Genomic DNA, 14410 nt, shown 5'->3' on the forward strand with positions numbered 1-14410 from the left:
CGCGATGACTGAATTTTGTTGCGCCTATCGTCGTAAACCCGAAGCTTAAAGGGACAAAATATATTTCGCGGCCTCCCATAAAATCTCTTCATTTGATCAGCGATTTGATCGGTTTATTCAGGACTCACGGTCCTCCCTCTCCTGCTCATTCTTCCGCTCATTCTTCCGCTCATCCTTCCGCTCGTCCTCGTCCTCGGCCTCCTTATACGGATTCGGTTGCAGAACGAACGCGAGGATGAACGCGAATGGGTCTGACAAAAAAGCCAGCACCTGGGAGGGCTCGCGAATTAGTTGTACCTCCTTTTTCTCGTTTTTTTTTTTCCCCACTCTAGCTTCGTCACGCTCTTCCGTCCATTCTGCGATATACACGGTCCCAGCATTATCCTGCCTCCCGGTACACTCGTTCGCTCCACGCGTTGCGATGCGAATGGCGGGAACAAGGGAAGGAAACGGGGCAAGTACATCGAACGGCTTTCTCATTCAGAGCCAGCGCGGACGATTCTCTCGTCGACACCATTTTATTTCGCCGGACGTAATCCGTGGCGGCATTACGCTTTATCTGCTCTCACGATTTATCGCGTCTAAACGCCGCCGGTCGATGACAGTTTGGAATTTATGCCTATCGTTATAATTTTATACCTTTCCGTCACTGGTGGAAATTAAGAGGGACAATAATCTCATTTTCCTTTTGCTTCAAAGACGCTTGCGGCTGTTGCGAAAAGAGGGTAAAACTTCGTCCACCGGTTGTCCGTGAATCATTCCGCGAAATTTCCATGCATTTTTCCGCGCTAGCTCGCGAGCGAGATGCTAGCGATACTCGAGCTTACCGCGCGGCCATTTCAGGCGTTCTTCATCTCCCGAGCCGCGTTTTACGTTACTTTTACATTTTTACATTTATTTCAGACGCCGCCGAGATGATACTGAGGCGACAGTAAGCACAGCCGGTAATCCCACTTGTCTTTCTTTCCGAGAACGGCACAATTACGTTCATGCGTTTTAATTTATTCCGCTCAAGATGCGCTATGCTTTTTCGCACTTAAGAAAGTAGTAGATATCACGCTGCCACTTTTCATTTTGCACGAGTGAACATTCTTCATTGGAGTAGAGCTCCGAAGAGAAAAACGCTTTCAGCTCTTCTTTGCGTGCTTTTCTTTCAGCCAACGGCTATTTAGGATTTTATTTCGTTGTTAACAGGCAAGAAAGAAAGAAAGAAAGAAAGAATACCGCTCTTAGTCTTTCTTTTCTAACTTTTCTAGCTGAAAGCGCACGATACAATTATCTTCGTGTTTCAGCTTTTTTTATTTTTATGATATTGTTTGGCCGACAGTGATCTTTTTGAGATAAAAGTATTAATAAATTGACTTACGCTCTTGTGCACCCAGAAATTCTTTTTTCTTATAGTTTTATAATCATCAAGTCAAATATTTCGTTAATACGAAAAAAAACGTTTAATCTACAGAAGTTGCTTCTTATCTTATGAATCGAAAGGTTGCGATTTTTATGATAATTTTATCTCTATAATTATTTGGTTTCCACTTATTCTATAGAATGTAAATCTTAATGTTAGATATTGTTCGAAGATAAAGTTACTGTTTTAAATATACACTGTTTCTTGTACTATCAATTATTGTGGTCGGCCGAGCAGGTTGTCCTTCGACTTCGACGAGTTCTCACGTTCGTTATGAGATCCACCTGAAGTTTATAGTGGACGTTCCACTTATTGCTTCTGGGTTACCATACGCTCACATCCATCCTGTTAACTCTATTGCTAATATTCCTTCATAGAATTGATGCCGTAATAAAGTACATATAAACGACCGAGTAATCGGTAGAAATTGTAATTTATTATTTCTGACGCGATAATTAATTTCAAGTGCATTTTTTTTATTTAAAAGAAAAATATAATGTGAACCTCAATTGTTTTTTAAAACATCTTTCATGACTAGAAAAATTTCCAAGTGCTATTTAGAAATTCAACAATTAAATTTTATACAATTTTATATTAGAACAAAGAATAATTTCTAATTATTAAAAAAATTAAATACTAAAAGAGAATTTTTCTTTTTATATATATATTGTATTTTCACTTGAGTTTAATTTAATGATTTTTCAAGTAACTCCACCAGACAGGGATTGGAATAATTTTTGATATATAATTCTATGTAGAAATACCAAAAGGTATTTCTGTATTGCATCTTCTATTGCCACAATTGAACATACTTGCGCATAGGGCATTGAGATTTAAACTCAGTAATTATACTGGCTTCAATCTTTGCTAAGAAAATACATAAATCCGAATCCGCGAAGTGGTTCCGTCGTCATGTTAGCCATTAATCGAGCAACGAAGGGAGATAATGGTCAGTTATTCTCGTGGCTCTCGCGGAAATGGATCTTAATTAACGGCGAACGCAAGAAGCCGCCGTTCGTTACAATGGAACTGGTAAGACGAACGGGTTGATTACCACCCACGTGCAGATGCAGGGAAGTACAGCAGGAAGGCATGCGTGGAGCACGTTGCGTACGCCCGCTCTTATGCGTATACCTATATTTACATCATTTCCTTGTTAGCGCGGAGTGCGCATGCGGAAAGAGGAGGTTGAAGGAGGAAGAGGGCAATAAATAAGAGAGATTAAAGCGCAAGGAGACGATAAATGCTGCGCGATGCTTCTACGACAAATCCAGTTAGCTGCGTGCTTAGTATATTTTACAGGATATAGAACCGATAAATATCGTTGTTTTTACATATATCAAAGAATGGTTTAAGAAAAGTATTTTAACACCAAGTATGAATAGTTATGGAGTTATTCTGTATAAAATTGAAGCGTTGCGAATTTTCAAAGGAAAATAACGAAAGCCTGCTTTTTTCAATTAATTTTAATTTAATTTATTTATACATTTTACAAAAATTTAATTTTAGATATAATATTTCAAAATTAAAATATAAATTTGAGTATTTAAAAACTTGTGATTAATAATCGTGTTTTTTAAAACAAATGAGAGAAAAATTGCTCTCTTTTGTAAATAGATAATTGAAAGATATTTTAAAATTATATAAAAAAGACTTGTATGTATATATGTAGATTCTAACTCCTCGTACTTTATTGATACTTCTTCGCCTCAGTATTTCTTGCTGTTCGTATTCTCGTTTGCGTACTTTATCTTTCCATCAGAAATTATAGGAAAATAAGAGCAAGAAATCACTAAAAAACCATCCTCTCCCTACTGCTCTCCTAACTTTACGATCTCTGCGCCTATCGATTATAACGTTAACGTAGCGAGGAAAATTGCGCAGACGAGAAATGATGTAAAAATCAAAGTGCAACACGAAACGTCAACATCCTTCACCAGAAACCGGTGTAATTACAAGCCGAGATCTCGGTGCTTCAAAGATGATCCTACATGATCTTTAGATTATGTATCTCTACATTTATGTTTGAATAATAATAACGCAACGTTATGGATAAGTTGAATTTTTTTTACGCTGTCGTAAAAAAATTTTTGAAATTGTATCGATTTTCTTATTTTTAGTTTTCATTGCGAGACATACGGCTGTCGATTCGCGGGTAGTTTTCGAAACGCTGCAGATCATGTCTTCTCTGCCTGTTGATTTCATCTCTTCGTATTTTTTCTTGTTTTCTCTTTTTCGCTTCGTTCGGTGCTTGTGTATATTGTATACGCGTATACCTGTTCGCCGAGCATTTTTATTGCCCTTAAAAAACCTGAAGGTGTACACCTGCGAGTGAGCGCTTAGTCTCGCTCGCCGACAGCTTCCTCCTTTGAATCCGTTGGATTCCGGCTTGATCGTAAACGGTTGCTATAGGAGCTTTGGGAGATTTCTCTCGGCGATGACACGCAGAATCAGATTCGGGAATTACAGGAGTCGCAATTTGCCGCTTAATTTGCAAATGCCATAAATCCGGTTTTGAATTGCGAATTTTAATGAGATGCGTGTTTAAATGACGCGCTGCATTTACATATAAAATGTTGAAAACTTGATTTGCATTGTTTTTTTTATTAAATTTAATAAAATGTAATCTTAATTAAATTTAACATAAGCCAATTAAGAACAAACAATCAAGATATTTGTTATAAAAAATGATATTGTATTATAAAAAATTAATCGAGGGTTTATTCTGTAATATACAGGGTGTCTCGATAAAGTCTAAATTCTATATTTCAGAAATAGTTCAAAATTATAAAAAACCATGAAATACATCATGCTTGATCATTTCAAGGGACTACTTTTAAGGAGGTTGGGAGGGCAAGGTAGAGTAATCTTTCGAGATCGAATACGTATTTCCAATCGCTTCCGAAATATAAGGAGTGGAAATAGATTTTATAGACTCGAACATTTATTACATATTTACTAAATTGAGAGAGCGCAGATAAATTTATTAATATTACAAAGAAATTATATAATTAAAGTGCTTCGTATGGGGATGCTAGTATCTAGAGAAGATACGTATTTTTTTTGGAAAGGATGTGATATTATCTTAGGCAAGATATATACCTGAGTAAAATCTTGTGTGTTTATCTCAAGAAAGATATAAGCAAGCCAAGAGTAGATCTCGTAATTTCTCATGAATTCCTCTTTAAGGGAGAAACATTTCACACGTGTGTAATGCGAACAGCAGACATTTAAGCTGCTTTCTTGTATGGTTTTTTTGGGTTTCTTACCGTAATCAGGTTACGAAGTGGGAATGCATGGCGTAATGGTCTTCCTCCGGTCGTGATAAACGTGTCGTCGAAATTACACAGTGAGAAATAAGAAAGGGGAGACTTTTAAGTGTTTTAAGGAACGAAGTCGAGAATTGCGATGTCTTCTTTAACAATTTATTTTGTTTGCTTCCTGATTTATTATAATTACGAATCTAATTTATTATTGCGACTCATTATGCAATTTGGGATTTTATTTATTTATTATCTAAATTCTAAAGCGAAGATTTAATTGCTACATAGTCCATAAAGTCGTGGGATTTGTGTTTCCGCTATAAATTGGAGACATTTAATTTTATCGGGACTAACGAATTAAAATCGTCCCACGGGTTTCGGTTCGGCCCGAAAGTCCCGATAATAAACGTGTCGGAATAATTCCGTGGTCGGTGAGAAACAAAAAAAAGAGTCGTCGGGCCAAGAGGACGCGGAGAGAAAGAGAAGAGGGGAATCAGAGAGATTCGACGAAGCTCGCGTCTGAGGATCTCTTCGATTCCCTTATTGCTTGCCTAATTGGATTCCTTTCTACCATCGGCGCGATCGCCGCGTATACATCTATCAGCCCGCGGCTTGTGAAACCAATTTGGGCATTCCTACATATATATGTATATATGCAGTTGGTGCTGGCGCGGTGATCTATAGGTCGAAAACTACAACGACCGCACCGACCCTTCTGTTTTCTCCGTCTTGTTCTTCGAAGCGTGCTAGAATACCTCCCAGCACTTAAACTACATTGTGACATACATTTTATGATATACAGTAGTAATAATTTAGTTGGACTTTGTTCTTCTTCATCACTCTTCAATATTAGATATTTAATATCGAATTTAATAAATGTAGCACAATTTTTTTTAGTTTGTGCGTCGAGATGAAAAATTGCAATTAGATTACGAGAATATATCGAGAATTGCTTCGTACGGATGCACACAAGATACGCGTGTATACATCTCAATTCCACGTTAAACTCACGTTGCCGTAGTGTTTTATTGCTCGATGTCTTCGTGCACCGTTCACCTCGATCGATATCGATTCAATTGCAAATACACGACGTGTTTTCACGATCAGTGACTACGCTTTACCTTTACCTTCTACGTCAGATCGAAAACGAATTGATGAAGTTGCGCGCGATGTGTCTAAATTTTAACCAAATTGTTTGAACAAACATTTTGAAAGCGTGAAGTAATAACCGGATTTTTTTTATTTTTAAATTGAATTAAATTTAATCACTATTACCTGTTTTGGTAATGCATTTCTTTCGTAGTTAGCTAGCATTTTATTTATTTACTAATTATACTCACATAAACTATTTGTATTGGTTTTTATAAAGAAAAGTCAATTTCAGAAAATTCGTAGTTAAAAGGTTATTTTGAGATGTATATGTTTAAAGTTTATAATTTATTTTATTTGCTATTGAAATTTGAATGAGAAGTTTCTTCAATTAAATTAAAAAAAATAAATTTGTAAACAATAATATATGGAGATTAAATAGCTTTATGTTTGGTATTAATATACATAGAAGCGTATTCTATGAAAATCGAAATTAATTGTGTTTGATATCATGTGCTATAAAGCACAAAGCAAGAGGCTTTATAAATTTACTCTATTCGATCGACGGCATGCACGCGTGTATATTCAAGTACGCGTATTTGACGATCAATAAAGCGCTTTTCCAACCGGCGACCAGGAGCTATTTTGCAAGTGGAAACAAATAATGCAACGTAGCAGAAAGACGTGGAATAAATCCTTTATTCGCGACAGACAACTGTGAACATGAACGTGCCAACATCGATAATATGTATATCTGCTTCTAATTCATATGCGATACGCAAATTACATCTGTTAATTACATTGATGGCATATACATAGATGGGTGTAAAATTTATTGAAATGGCGATCTGTTCTTCATGTCTCTGATTATTGAAGAAATTTTATAACTCAACAGCAAATTTGTTGATGATCTAGTGTGTTTCTTCGGTATTCTTTTGTCTTTGTTTTTTGTTTTAAAACCGTTAGTTAGTGTAATGATAAAATATTTTATTTTCAATTTTAACATATTAATTTTCTAGCTATGCGAACAGTAAGTTCGGGACTAGAGTAATATATTAGCAATTATAATTAATAGTTGATGATGCTATAAGTCTTGATTTTTAATCGAATATTTTAAACGGATTAAGCTAGATTGATATGAAAAAAATCAATATTCTTTTCCAAATTTATTAATTATATAATAATGTAATATCATATAATGAGAGAAGATAGATATATGCCTGTAATTTACTCATTATTGCCGCGCATTTTTTTTTTTTTGCTTGATCAACAAGACGTGTATCAACGAAAATTTTTTAAATCATGGATGGTAGAACGACAATCAGGAGAGTTCTTCCCCGAACTTGTTCACATCGCGTGCTCGTGTGTCTTTTGCCATCGCACAAACAACGACGAAAAGCGAGGACCAAGGACGCGTCTCCGAGCAGGCAAGGCTGTCCCCTCGCGTACCAGCGTCCCCGATTCTTTTTCCTTATAACCCCGAAAATTCGATTTCGTTGCCGCCAGGTATTTTAACGAGACCGATATTCCGTGGCGGCGGTGCGCCGAAAGGACGGCGTCGGGTGACGAACGACGGGGTGAGAGCGGCTGTGTGTACACCCTGAATTCGGGACTAATCTGCCCAATTAAAAAGGACCCGATGACCACAACGGAGAGAAACGACGGGTACGACAGGCACACAGATTCGAGAATTCGCCGATGGTATTCGCTAATGAGTGCGATTTCTCTAGCTCTCTCCGTTCCTCTCTCGCTCACTATTCTCTTCCCTTCGGGCTTTTTTCTGCCGCTCTCTTTTTCGGCTACGTTGTCTAGGGCGGTCGTGATTCTGGGGGTACTCGAAAACGTTAATTAAACACGCCACTTCCGAGCGCTTTGCGTAAAACAGGATTGTCGTTAATTGGACGGTCGGTAACGAGACTTTCGGCGAATTACCACGTTGCGAAGCGTGAGAATATTGTGCAGGGAGTAATTTTGACAAAACCGGCCGGGAAGATTCTCTTAAGCTCATCGTTAAAATATTTGCGGGTTTCATGAAACGAGTTTTTTTTAACGATCGAAGATTTTAATTTCTCGTTAGGCGTTACTTGCTAACCTGTTTCAGATAAAAATGTAACAGTTTTATAAAGTAAGAGAGGTACCTTTTATTATTTATTGTTTAATGGCAAAATTTAAAAACCAGTCACATCTAATACGAAACACGATAGGTAAATTAAATTGTTTAATGTAAATTTATTGTACATAAAGTAAAACACTTTATAATGTACCATTAATTTGAAGATTAAATTATTGGTGATTGATCTTCGGAATGAATATTAAATTGATTTCACTTTTAAAATAAGGCGTCATATTGCGCCATTTACGAGATAAATGCACTTTATTACGAGCAGAGCGGTGATGCAAATGTCCAATTTTTTACGCGAGCGATTTCCAGGTGATAAACGCGATCGTTTCCTCTCTTTCCTCCATGCGAAATCAATCTCGTTAATAGAGAACTCGTTAATTAGAGGACGCACACGACCGAGTAAACGTCAAACTGTTCGAAAGAGTGTTGAATGGGTCCTCTGTCAGTGAGCATTATATCAACGTAGGTAGGTCCCGCATCGCGAGTGCTTCATTTCGTCGTTACCTTATTTTATCCTGTCGAGCGCACCTGCACTCCCTCCTTTACCTTCTCCTCCTCCATCCGTTCAGTCGGTTGAGAGGTTCTCGTTGCATCGCAAATGTATGCAGGTCGTACACGACCTAGCCTAAGAAGCGTATTTCTGGTTCCGCACATTCAGCGACCCCCGAGAGATGTCGGATTATGTATCCGATGGTCGTCTAACAAATGAGAACGCGGTGATCCGCATCCTCAGAGGGGGGGGGGGGGCACAAACCAGAGTTTCTGTAAGGCAGGCGAACCGAAATACCGATCTAGTTTTCAAGCGGGACTAACGGAGCTCATCGCTATTATTGCGTATTTTATACAGATCTATTAACTTTAATTTGAGTTGTCGAATTTCGTAATCCTTCTCTCTGAATCTGAATCAGCGAAATCTTACTGATTTGCAGTGCTATACTTATAACTGCGATCATCAGCGACTATTTCCTGTTTTTCCATGATTCTGATTAAGAAGGAAGTACTCTTACTGAACGGAATCAGTGTATTGTCACTGAAAGACAGTGCATGTATCACTTATTGATATATATTATAAGTATACCACTGGAATCAGACTGTTCACTGTCTTTCACTGACAATTAATGAATAATACATTGAATAATACAATTCCAATTTAGAGAGTTGTCTACCTTGAAATTATACAATCACATGTTTATTTACTAATTGCAAATTGAAAAATCTTTAGTCCTAATTTAGTCGCTCCCGGTATTTAGGAATTTCTCCTTTTTCTTATCCCCAGCATACCAAAGGTGCGTCCCATTCCGAGAGGTTTTCGTGTACCTTCGGAGACGGCGGCGCCCTTTTGAGACATTTGTCCGTTCGTGTTCTTTCACGTGTCTGGCACTCTTCCTTTCTCTCACGCGAAGTCGCTGGCCGATATATATACAGGGTTTGGTCACCGAAGTTGTGACTACCTGCCGTCGCCTCTAATTGGCACGATTTATGTCCGTCGTGGATCGTGCATCTCTCGCCTCGCACTCGCAGCCAGCCATCGACTCTTCGCCTGTCGAAATTTCCGTCGATTCATGTGAATCGGCGTCTCTCTTTCGAGACGAGAGATCGCGACCACCTGTTGCAGGACTTTGCAGGGAGACGCGCTGGTTCACGCGCAATTTCGTTCGACGTAGTATCGCTCCGGAACGACATCCGTGGAAAAAGCGCCTCGCGCTTCCTAAACGAGGAAGGGTTTATCGACGCAGTACATGCAGTTACGGGAATTGGTTCCGCGTTCCCTAATGGAGACTACGTGTTCGCGCGTTACGAGGTGACGATCGACGCGTTCCGAAAATAATTTCGCGATCGGTCGTGCGTAAATCCCGTTTGCGTGCACACGCGATCGCTCCGCTATCGGTTACCGAGCAAACCGTCATTATCGTTACTGCTAACGGCAACCGACGACTGTATTCAACGGCGTGGATCGGTGCCGATTAATAGCGCGAATTAACGGATTAATCGACGGAAATTCGTTACCATGGAGCCGCGACTGTGTATCGCGTGTCAGCAGTAGAGGAGGCGCGCTTAATAAATGCGAAGGGGGGTCGGCTTTAATGTGGACCGACCAGTTTGGAGCGGAGAAGCGGTAGCGATCGCGCAACAGCAGTTACGAGTAGCAGGTGTGTCTCCCGCTCGAGGAGACCTAATCTACATGAGCGGAATGCAGCCGAATTAAAGCTCCGGTTGCAACCTTCTTGTTGCGCTTGTCGTCGCCGCCGTCGTGACGACGCGGTAATTAAACGTTTACGTCACGCGCACCGAAACCACGGGTTTCCTCATCATTTCTGTGCCTTCCACCTCTTCCCTGTCGCATGAGCTCCGTCGAGTCGTAAATGCGCTAGATTATAAAGAAGAGTAACGATCGCGTCGGACGCAGCATGCTATTAGGTGAAAAGTGATCGTTACTTCGCGCGCGATGCTCATAGACGGAACATATCCTTGCTATGATGTCCGCTTTGATTAATGCTAAGATTGATGAAGAATATGACGGTGACAAATGAACGTCAATGCTTCTCAAACGCAGTGCTCGATCCCGCAGTACTATTGATGCGTTATCTATGGGAATGTCGAATGGATCGAGTAGTCAAGTGTCAGAGGTATCTTTGGAGGGTAGCGCGGATATGAGAGAAGTAGAGGGACACTACATGATTGGCCTTGTTTCACGACCCCAATTCGATGCTGGTTAAAACCTATTATTTTTTATTTTTATTTTTTTTTATAAAGAGTTTTTTTTTGCGACAATCTTTGCCGTACTTGTGTACACCCCCTTCCATATCCGAGAGCGACTTTCTTTCGCGTCGGGGCAGCAGCGTTCCGCCGCCGCGTTTCCGGCCGACCTTAATCGTGCATGCGTGTCGAGTGCCACGCGAAGGACTTAAGGACCTTAGCCGGCATCGCGTGACTTTCGGGGTGATGCATAGGGTCGGTAATTTATTCCCGCCGGGGACCCGAGGTTCCGTGACGTCTCCGTCTTTTTTTCCCATAATTCGCGGCGCGCGGATGAACGACCGTCGCAAAAGGGGGTTAGCGAGGGCAGAGGGACTATCGGCTTCTGCGGGCGCATGGACACAGAAGGTGCGTGGCGCCATGGGAATGAGTTAATTACTTCATATGCAACGCGGGTAGTGGTCGGTAATTATTTCATGCAGTAGCAGATGCCTATAAACAGACATTGAATGTTCGAGCGGTATAATCGATAAGTTACATTCGCGTATATCTCACAGCATTTTTAATGAAGTTAATAATTAGTAGTTATTCTTGTTTTGATGCTGAATACAAATATTAAAAAAAATATAATAAGATTTGTATTTATTAAAAAAGTGAATTTTTCTTAAATACGTTTGCTAAAAATTTTAATTTTATATAACGGTACAACGATATTTTATATTACAATATAAACAAGATACTCGTAAGAAAGTGTATCACACATTTAAATTAAGAAAATGGCCCATCTTAAATTTTAGCGCTCAAATAATCATTTTCGAGGTGAATCAATATACATTTTTGTTAAATTTATGATAATGATTTATATACAATTATATACGTATTTATATATACAATTTTATGTAAATTTTTATTACATTTATGATAATAATTTATTTTATCATTTAGGATAGTACATTTATATTTGAATTTGAATTATTTGACATACGTATTGAAATAATTTTTATAAATTATAGTTAATTAATTTCTTTTTCCTATAATTTCTTTGATTAATAAAATACGCAGTGCAATATTAGCAATTAAATTGTTTTAAATAAAAAGTTAATTTACGAAAAATACTTTTTGTTTATAACTTTTTTTATAATTCATACAATTATCGAATATTCGAACAGGGAAGTTTAATTGGTTTTATTGATTTAATCAGTTTGCATGTCCTGATATTAAAATATTTTTGATTACAATATTAATACAATATTATCGTTTCATAATTGTATTCAGACAATCGTTTTGATAATCTCATTAAATTTGCAATTTTATTAGGTAATTAAATGGAAAGATACTAAATGTAGATATGAAGCAATTATGAGTTAAACGCGCTGGCAGATCTTGTGGATATCTAAATTTTGAAATCTGAACGAAGAGATCGACGATCGAGGCAACGAAGTTCGTAACGACGATGTCTGGTTCATAATTTTCCATTTTGTGTGACAGCGACTATCAGATTTCCGATCAGGATTCCGACTCTTGACGATATCACGTTTTCCATATTCGCTTCTCTCATTTCATTGAGAAGAGAACAGTCACATGACGTGAACTTTATAGTCGACTTTATCGATCGAGTGTTCAATTTACAGAGTGTGTGTCGTAGACTATACCTTAGTCCGATAGCAGAGAACAAGCTCTAAGTCGTCTGTGTACGCCGTAGTTGTGAACATAGGGTAAGGCAGAGAAAAACGTAAAAGTGAAAGGTTATTACCTTTACGTATACGTCTTTCTCTAACGTCTCGCGTCTCATTTTTTACCATCAGTTTAAGTATCATGTATATTCAAAAATTTGAAATAAAACATAGAGAAATATTTTTCTACCTTTATACAATTTCTTTTTAAAACATTTATTAAAATAAATTATTGTATGTGAGATAACTTATATGGTAAATTCCAGAATTATTTAAAGCTGTGTATGATGCTTTTTGCAATTGGTTTTTATAGGGAAAAAAGAGAGACTGAATTGAAAATTTAGGATAAAATAAAAAATATTAATTTTTAGAAATGATTTAAAGAAATAGTTCCTCTTTTTTTTATCATCAGATAGCAACAGTCATCAGTCAGTATATATAGTACTACATGCGTCCACTCGAGGTCTCTTCTATCATTTCACATGTTCACGTTTCTAAAGGTGCGTTCTGTTTCATGCATGCTGCGCATAGTGCATCATATGTCCTTATTTAACATTAGTTAACATTAGCTGAATTTAACATTAGTTGAACAACAAGGATAAATAATGCATCGCATATATTATTCGTGAAACGGACTCTAAAGCCTATTGCACAATGAAAGCACAGGCAATAAGAACAGGGAATAATGACAAGCAATAGATTTCGCAACTTCTACGGAGACAGAATGTTCGATTCGTGTTTAGCTTAATTCTTTGTGAGGCAGTACAAAGGCAATTCGTCCGCGATACGGACCCGTGTGTTTGCTGCTGTTTGTTCAATGTTCGCTCGCTAAATATGTACCTAGCTTTAGGAGCATCAACGTATAGAACGGATTACTGATGACGGAAGTGGCGATAGAAAGACAGGTAGAGTGAGAGGCAAACAATTTGAAGAACGTTTGTTCTCTGTCTACTAAGTCTGATTGGTTGCTGATGCAACAACGCAGATCCAGGAACCAGTATTTCTCTACCTGTATTTATAATCCCTACCACTGCCATCAGAAGTCTGTTCTATAGATAAAGTGGTACATGGGGGCTCTTGGGTAATCAGTTTTCGAACGCAGCCGAGGACGCGTTTGGCCGTTGTGCTCGAATGGAAAGTGATTGGCTCTTTTCTAGCTTCAAATATTTAACAATAGCGTCTTAAGAGGATGCTATACTGACGGAAATTACCGACCATTACAGTGTTCATTAATTTTTGAATTGGCTTTACAGATCACAAAATCCTTTTGCAAAATAAAAGTACGCACCAAAACAAAGTCTGCTCTGGTAAATTTTATGAGAAAATCGATCAAAAAGTTAAAAATTCATTTATTTTCGACTCGTGGATCTGTCCAACCAAGATTAATTTTTGTTATTTACTGACGTTCTGTAGCTCGTATGTATAAAATGAGACCAGGGCGGACTTCAGAAAACTCTAACAAACAACACTGACTGTGTATCGTTTCAGTCAACAACCTAACAAAAAAGTTTAATAGGTGAACAGCTGTACGTGTCCAAATTTCGCTTAGCGTACGTAAACGATGGCAAGAAGAGCAGTGGCTGTAGTTAATAGGTCTTTTCGCAGATGGCGAAATAATCGAAAAACAAAGACAGATCTATGCGTTGGACAAAGAGCGATAGCCTGGTCTCCCTCGAAAAATAATCTGCAATGCCGACGTCGAGGAAGTTCTTCGGCTTCAAATATTTAACAATAGCGTCTTAACGGTTTCCGAATCGTGAGCGTCAGTTGGCGTCAGTCCGCCATTATACGTTACTGTGCTTCGTCACGTATCTCTGCGTATCTCTCGTCATGCATTTATCGTTTACTCAATAGGCGGATTCTAAGTATCAAAGATATTTTCTCCTCAGACGGAGCCAATATTAATATCGCCAATATTTGTTGATACAAATAATAATTATTTATAACGATAGAGTTTTTATCGTTACATAGCGAATATAACAGGCACGTGGTTGGAAATATCTCCGTCACACAAAGCGATGGTAAGCCAAAAATGTTTAATTATTTAAGCGCACAGATAAAATCATTAACTTTCGAAATATTTCCGTGATGATTCCTCGAGACGATTATCATCGAGTGTGTGTATTTCGATTGTGCGTAGTTAAGACTTCTCAAGGCC

General features: G+C 38.2%; 1 protein-coding gene across 4 annotated transcripts in view; it reads left to right on the forward strand.

The window, feature by feature from the left end:
• LOC105201656 (fringe glycosyltransferase) overlaps positions 1–14410 on the forward strand; it is a 116207-nt gene that overhangs the window by 88827 nt on the left and 12970 nt on the right. Inside the window, exon 14 of one of the 4 annotated variants that reach the window (XM_039451447.1) lies at positions 904–3071. The exons of the other annotated variants lie outside the window; for them this stretch is intronic. Coding sequence (XP_039307381.1) covers positions 904–1000 — 97 coding nt within the window. The 3' untranslated portion in view covers positions 1001–3071. Of the gene's footprint in view, positions 1–903; positions 3072–14410 lie in introns of those variants that run through there. 4 annotated transcript variants of the gene reach the window in all.

This window comes from Solenopsis invicta, chromosome 7 (assembly GCF_016802725.1).
Source record: "Solenopsis invicta isolate M01_SB chromosome 7, UNIL_Sinv_3.0, whole genome shotgun sequence".
NCBI lineage: Eukaryota > Metazoa > Arthropoda > Insecta > Hymenoptera > Formicidae > Solenopsis > Solenopsis invicta.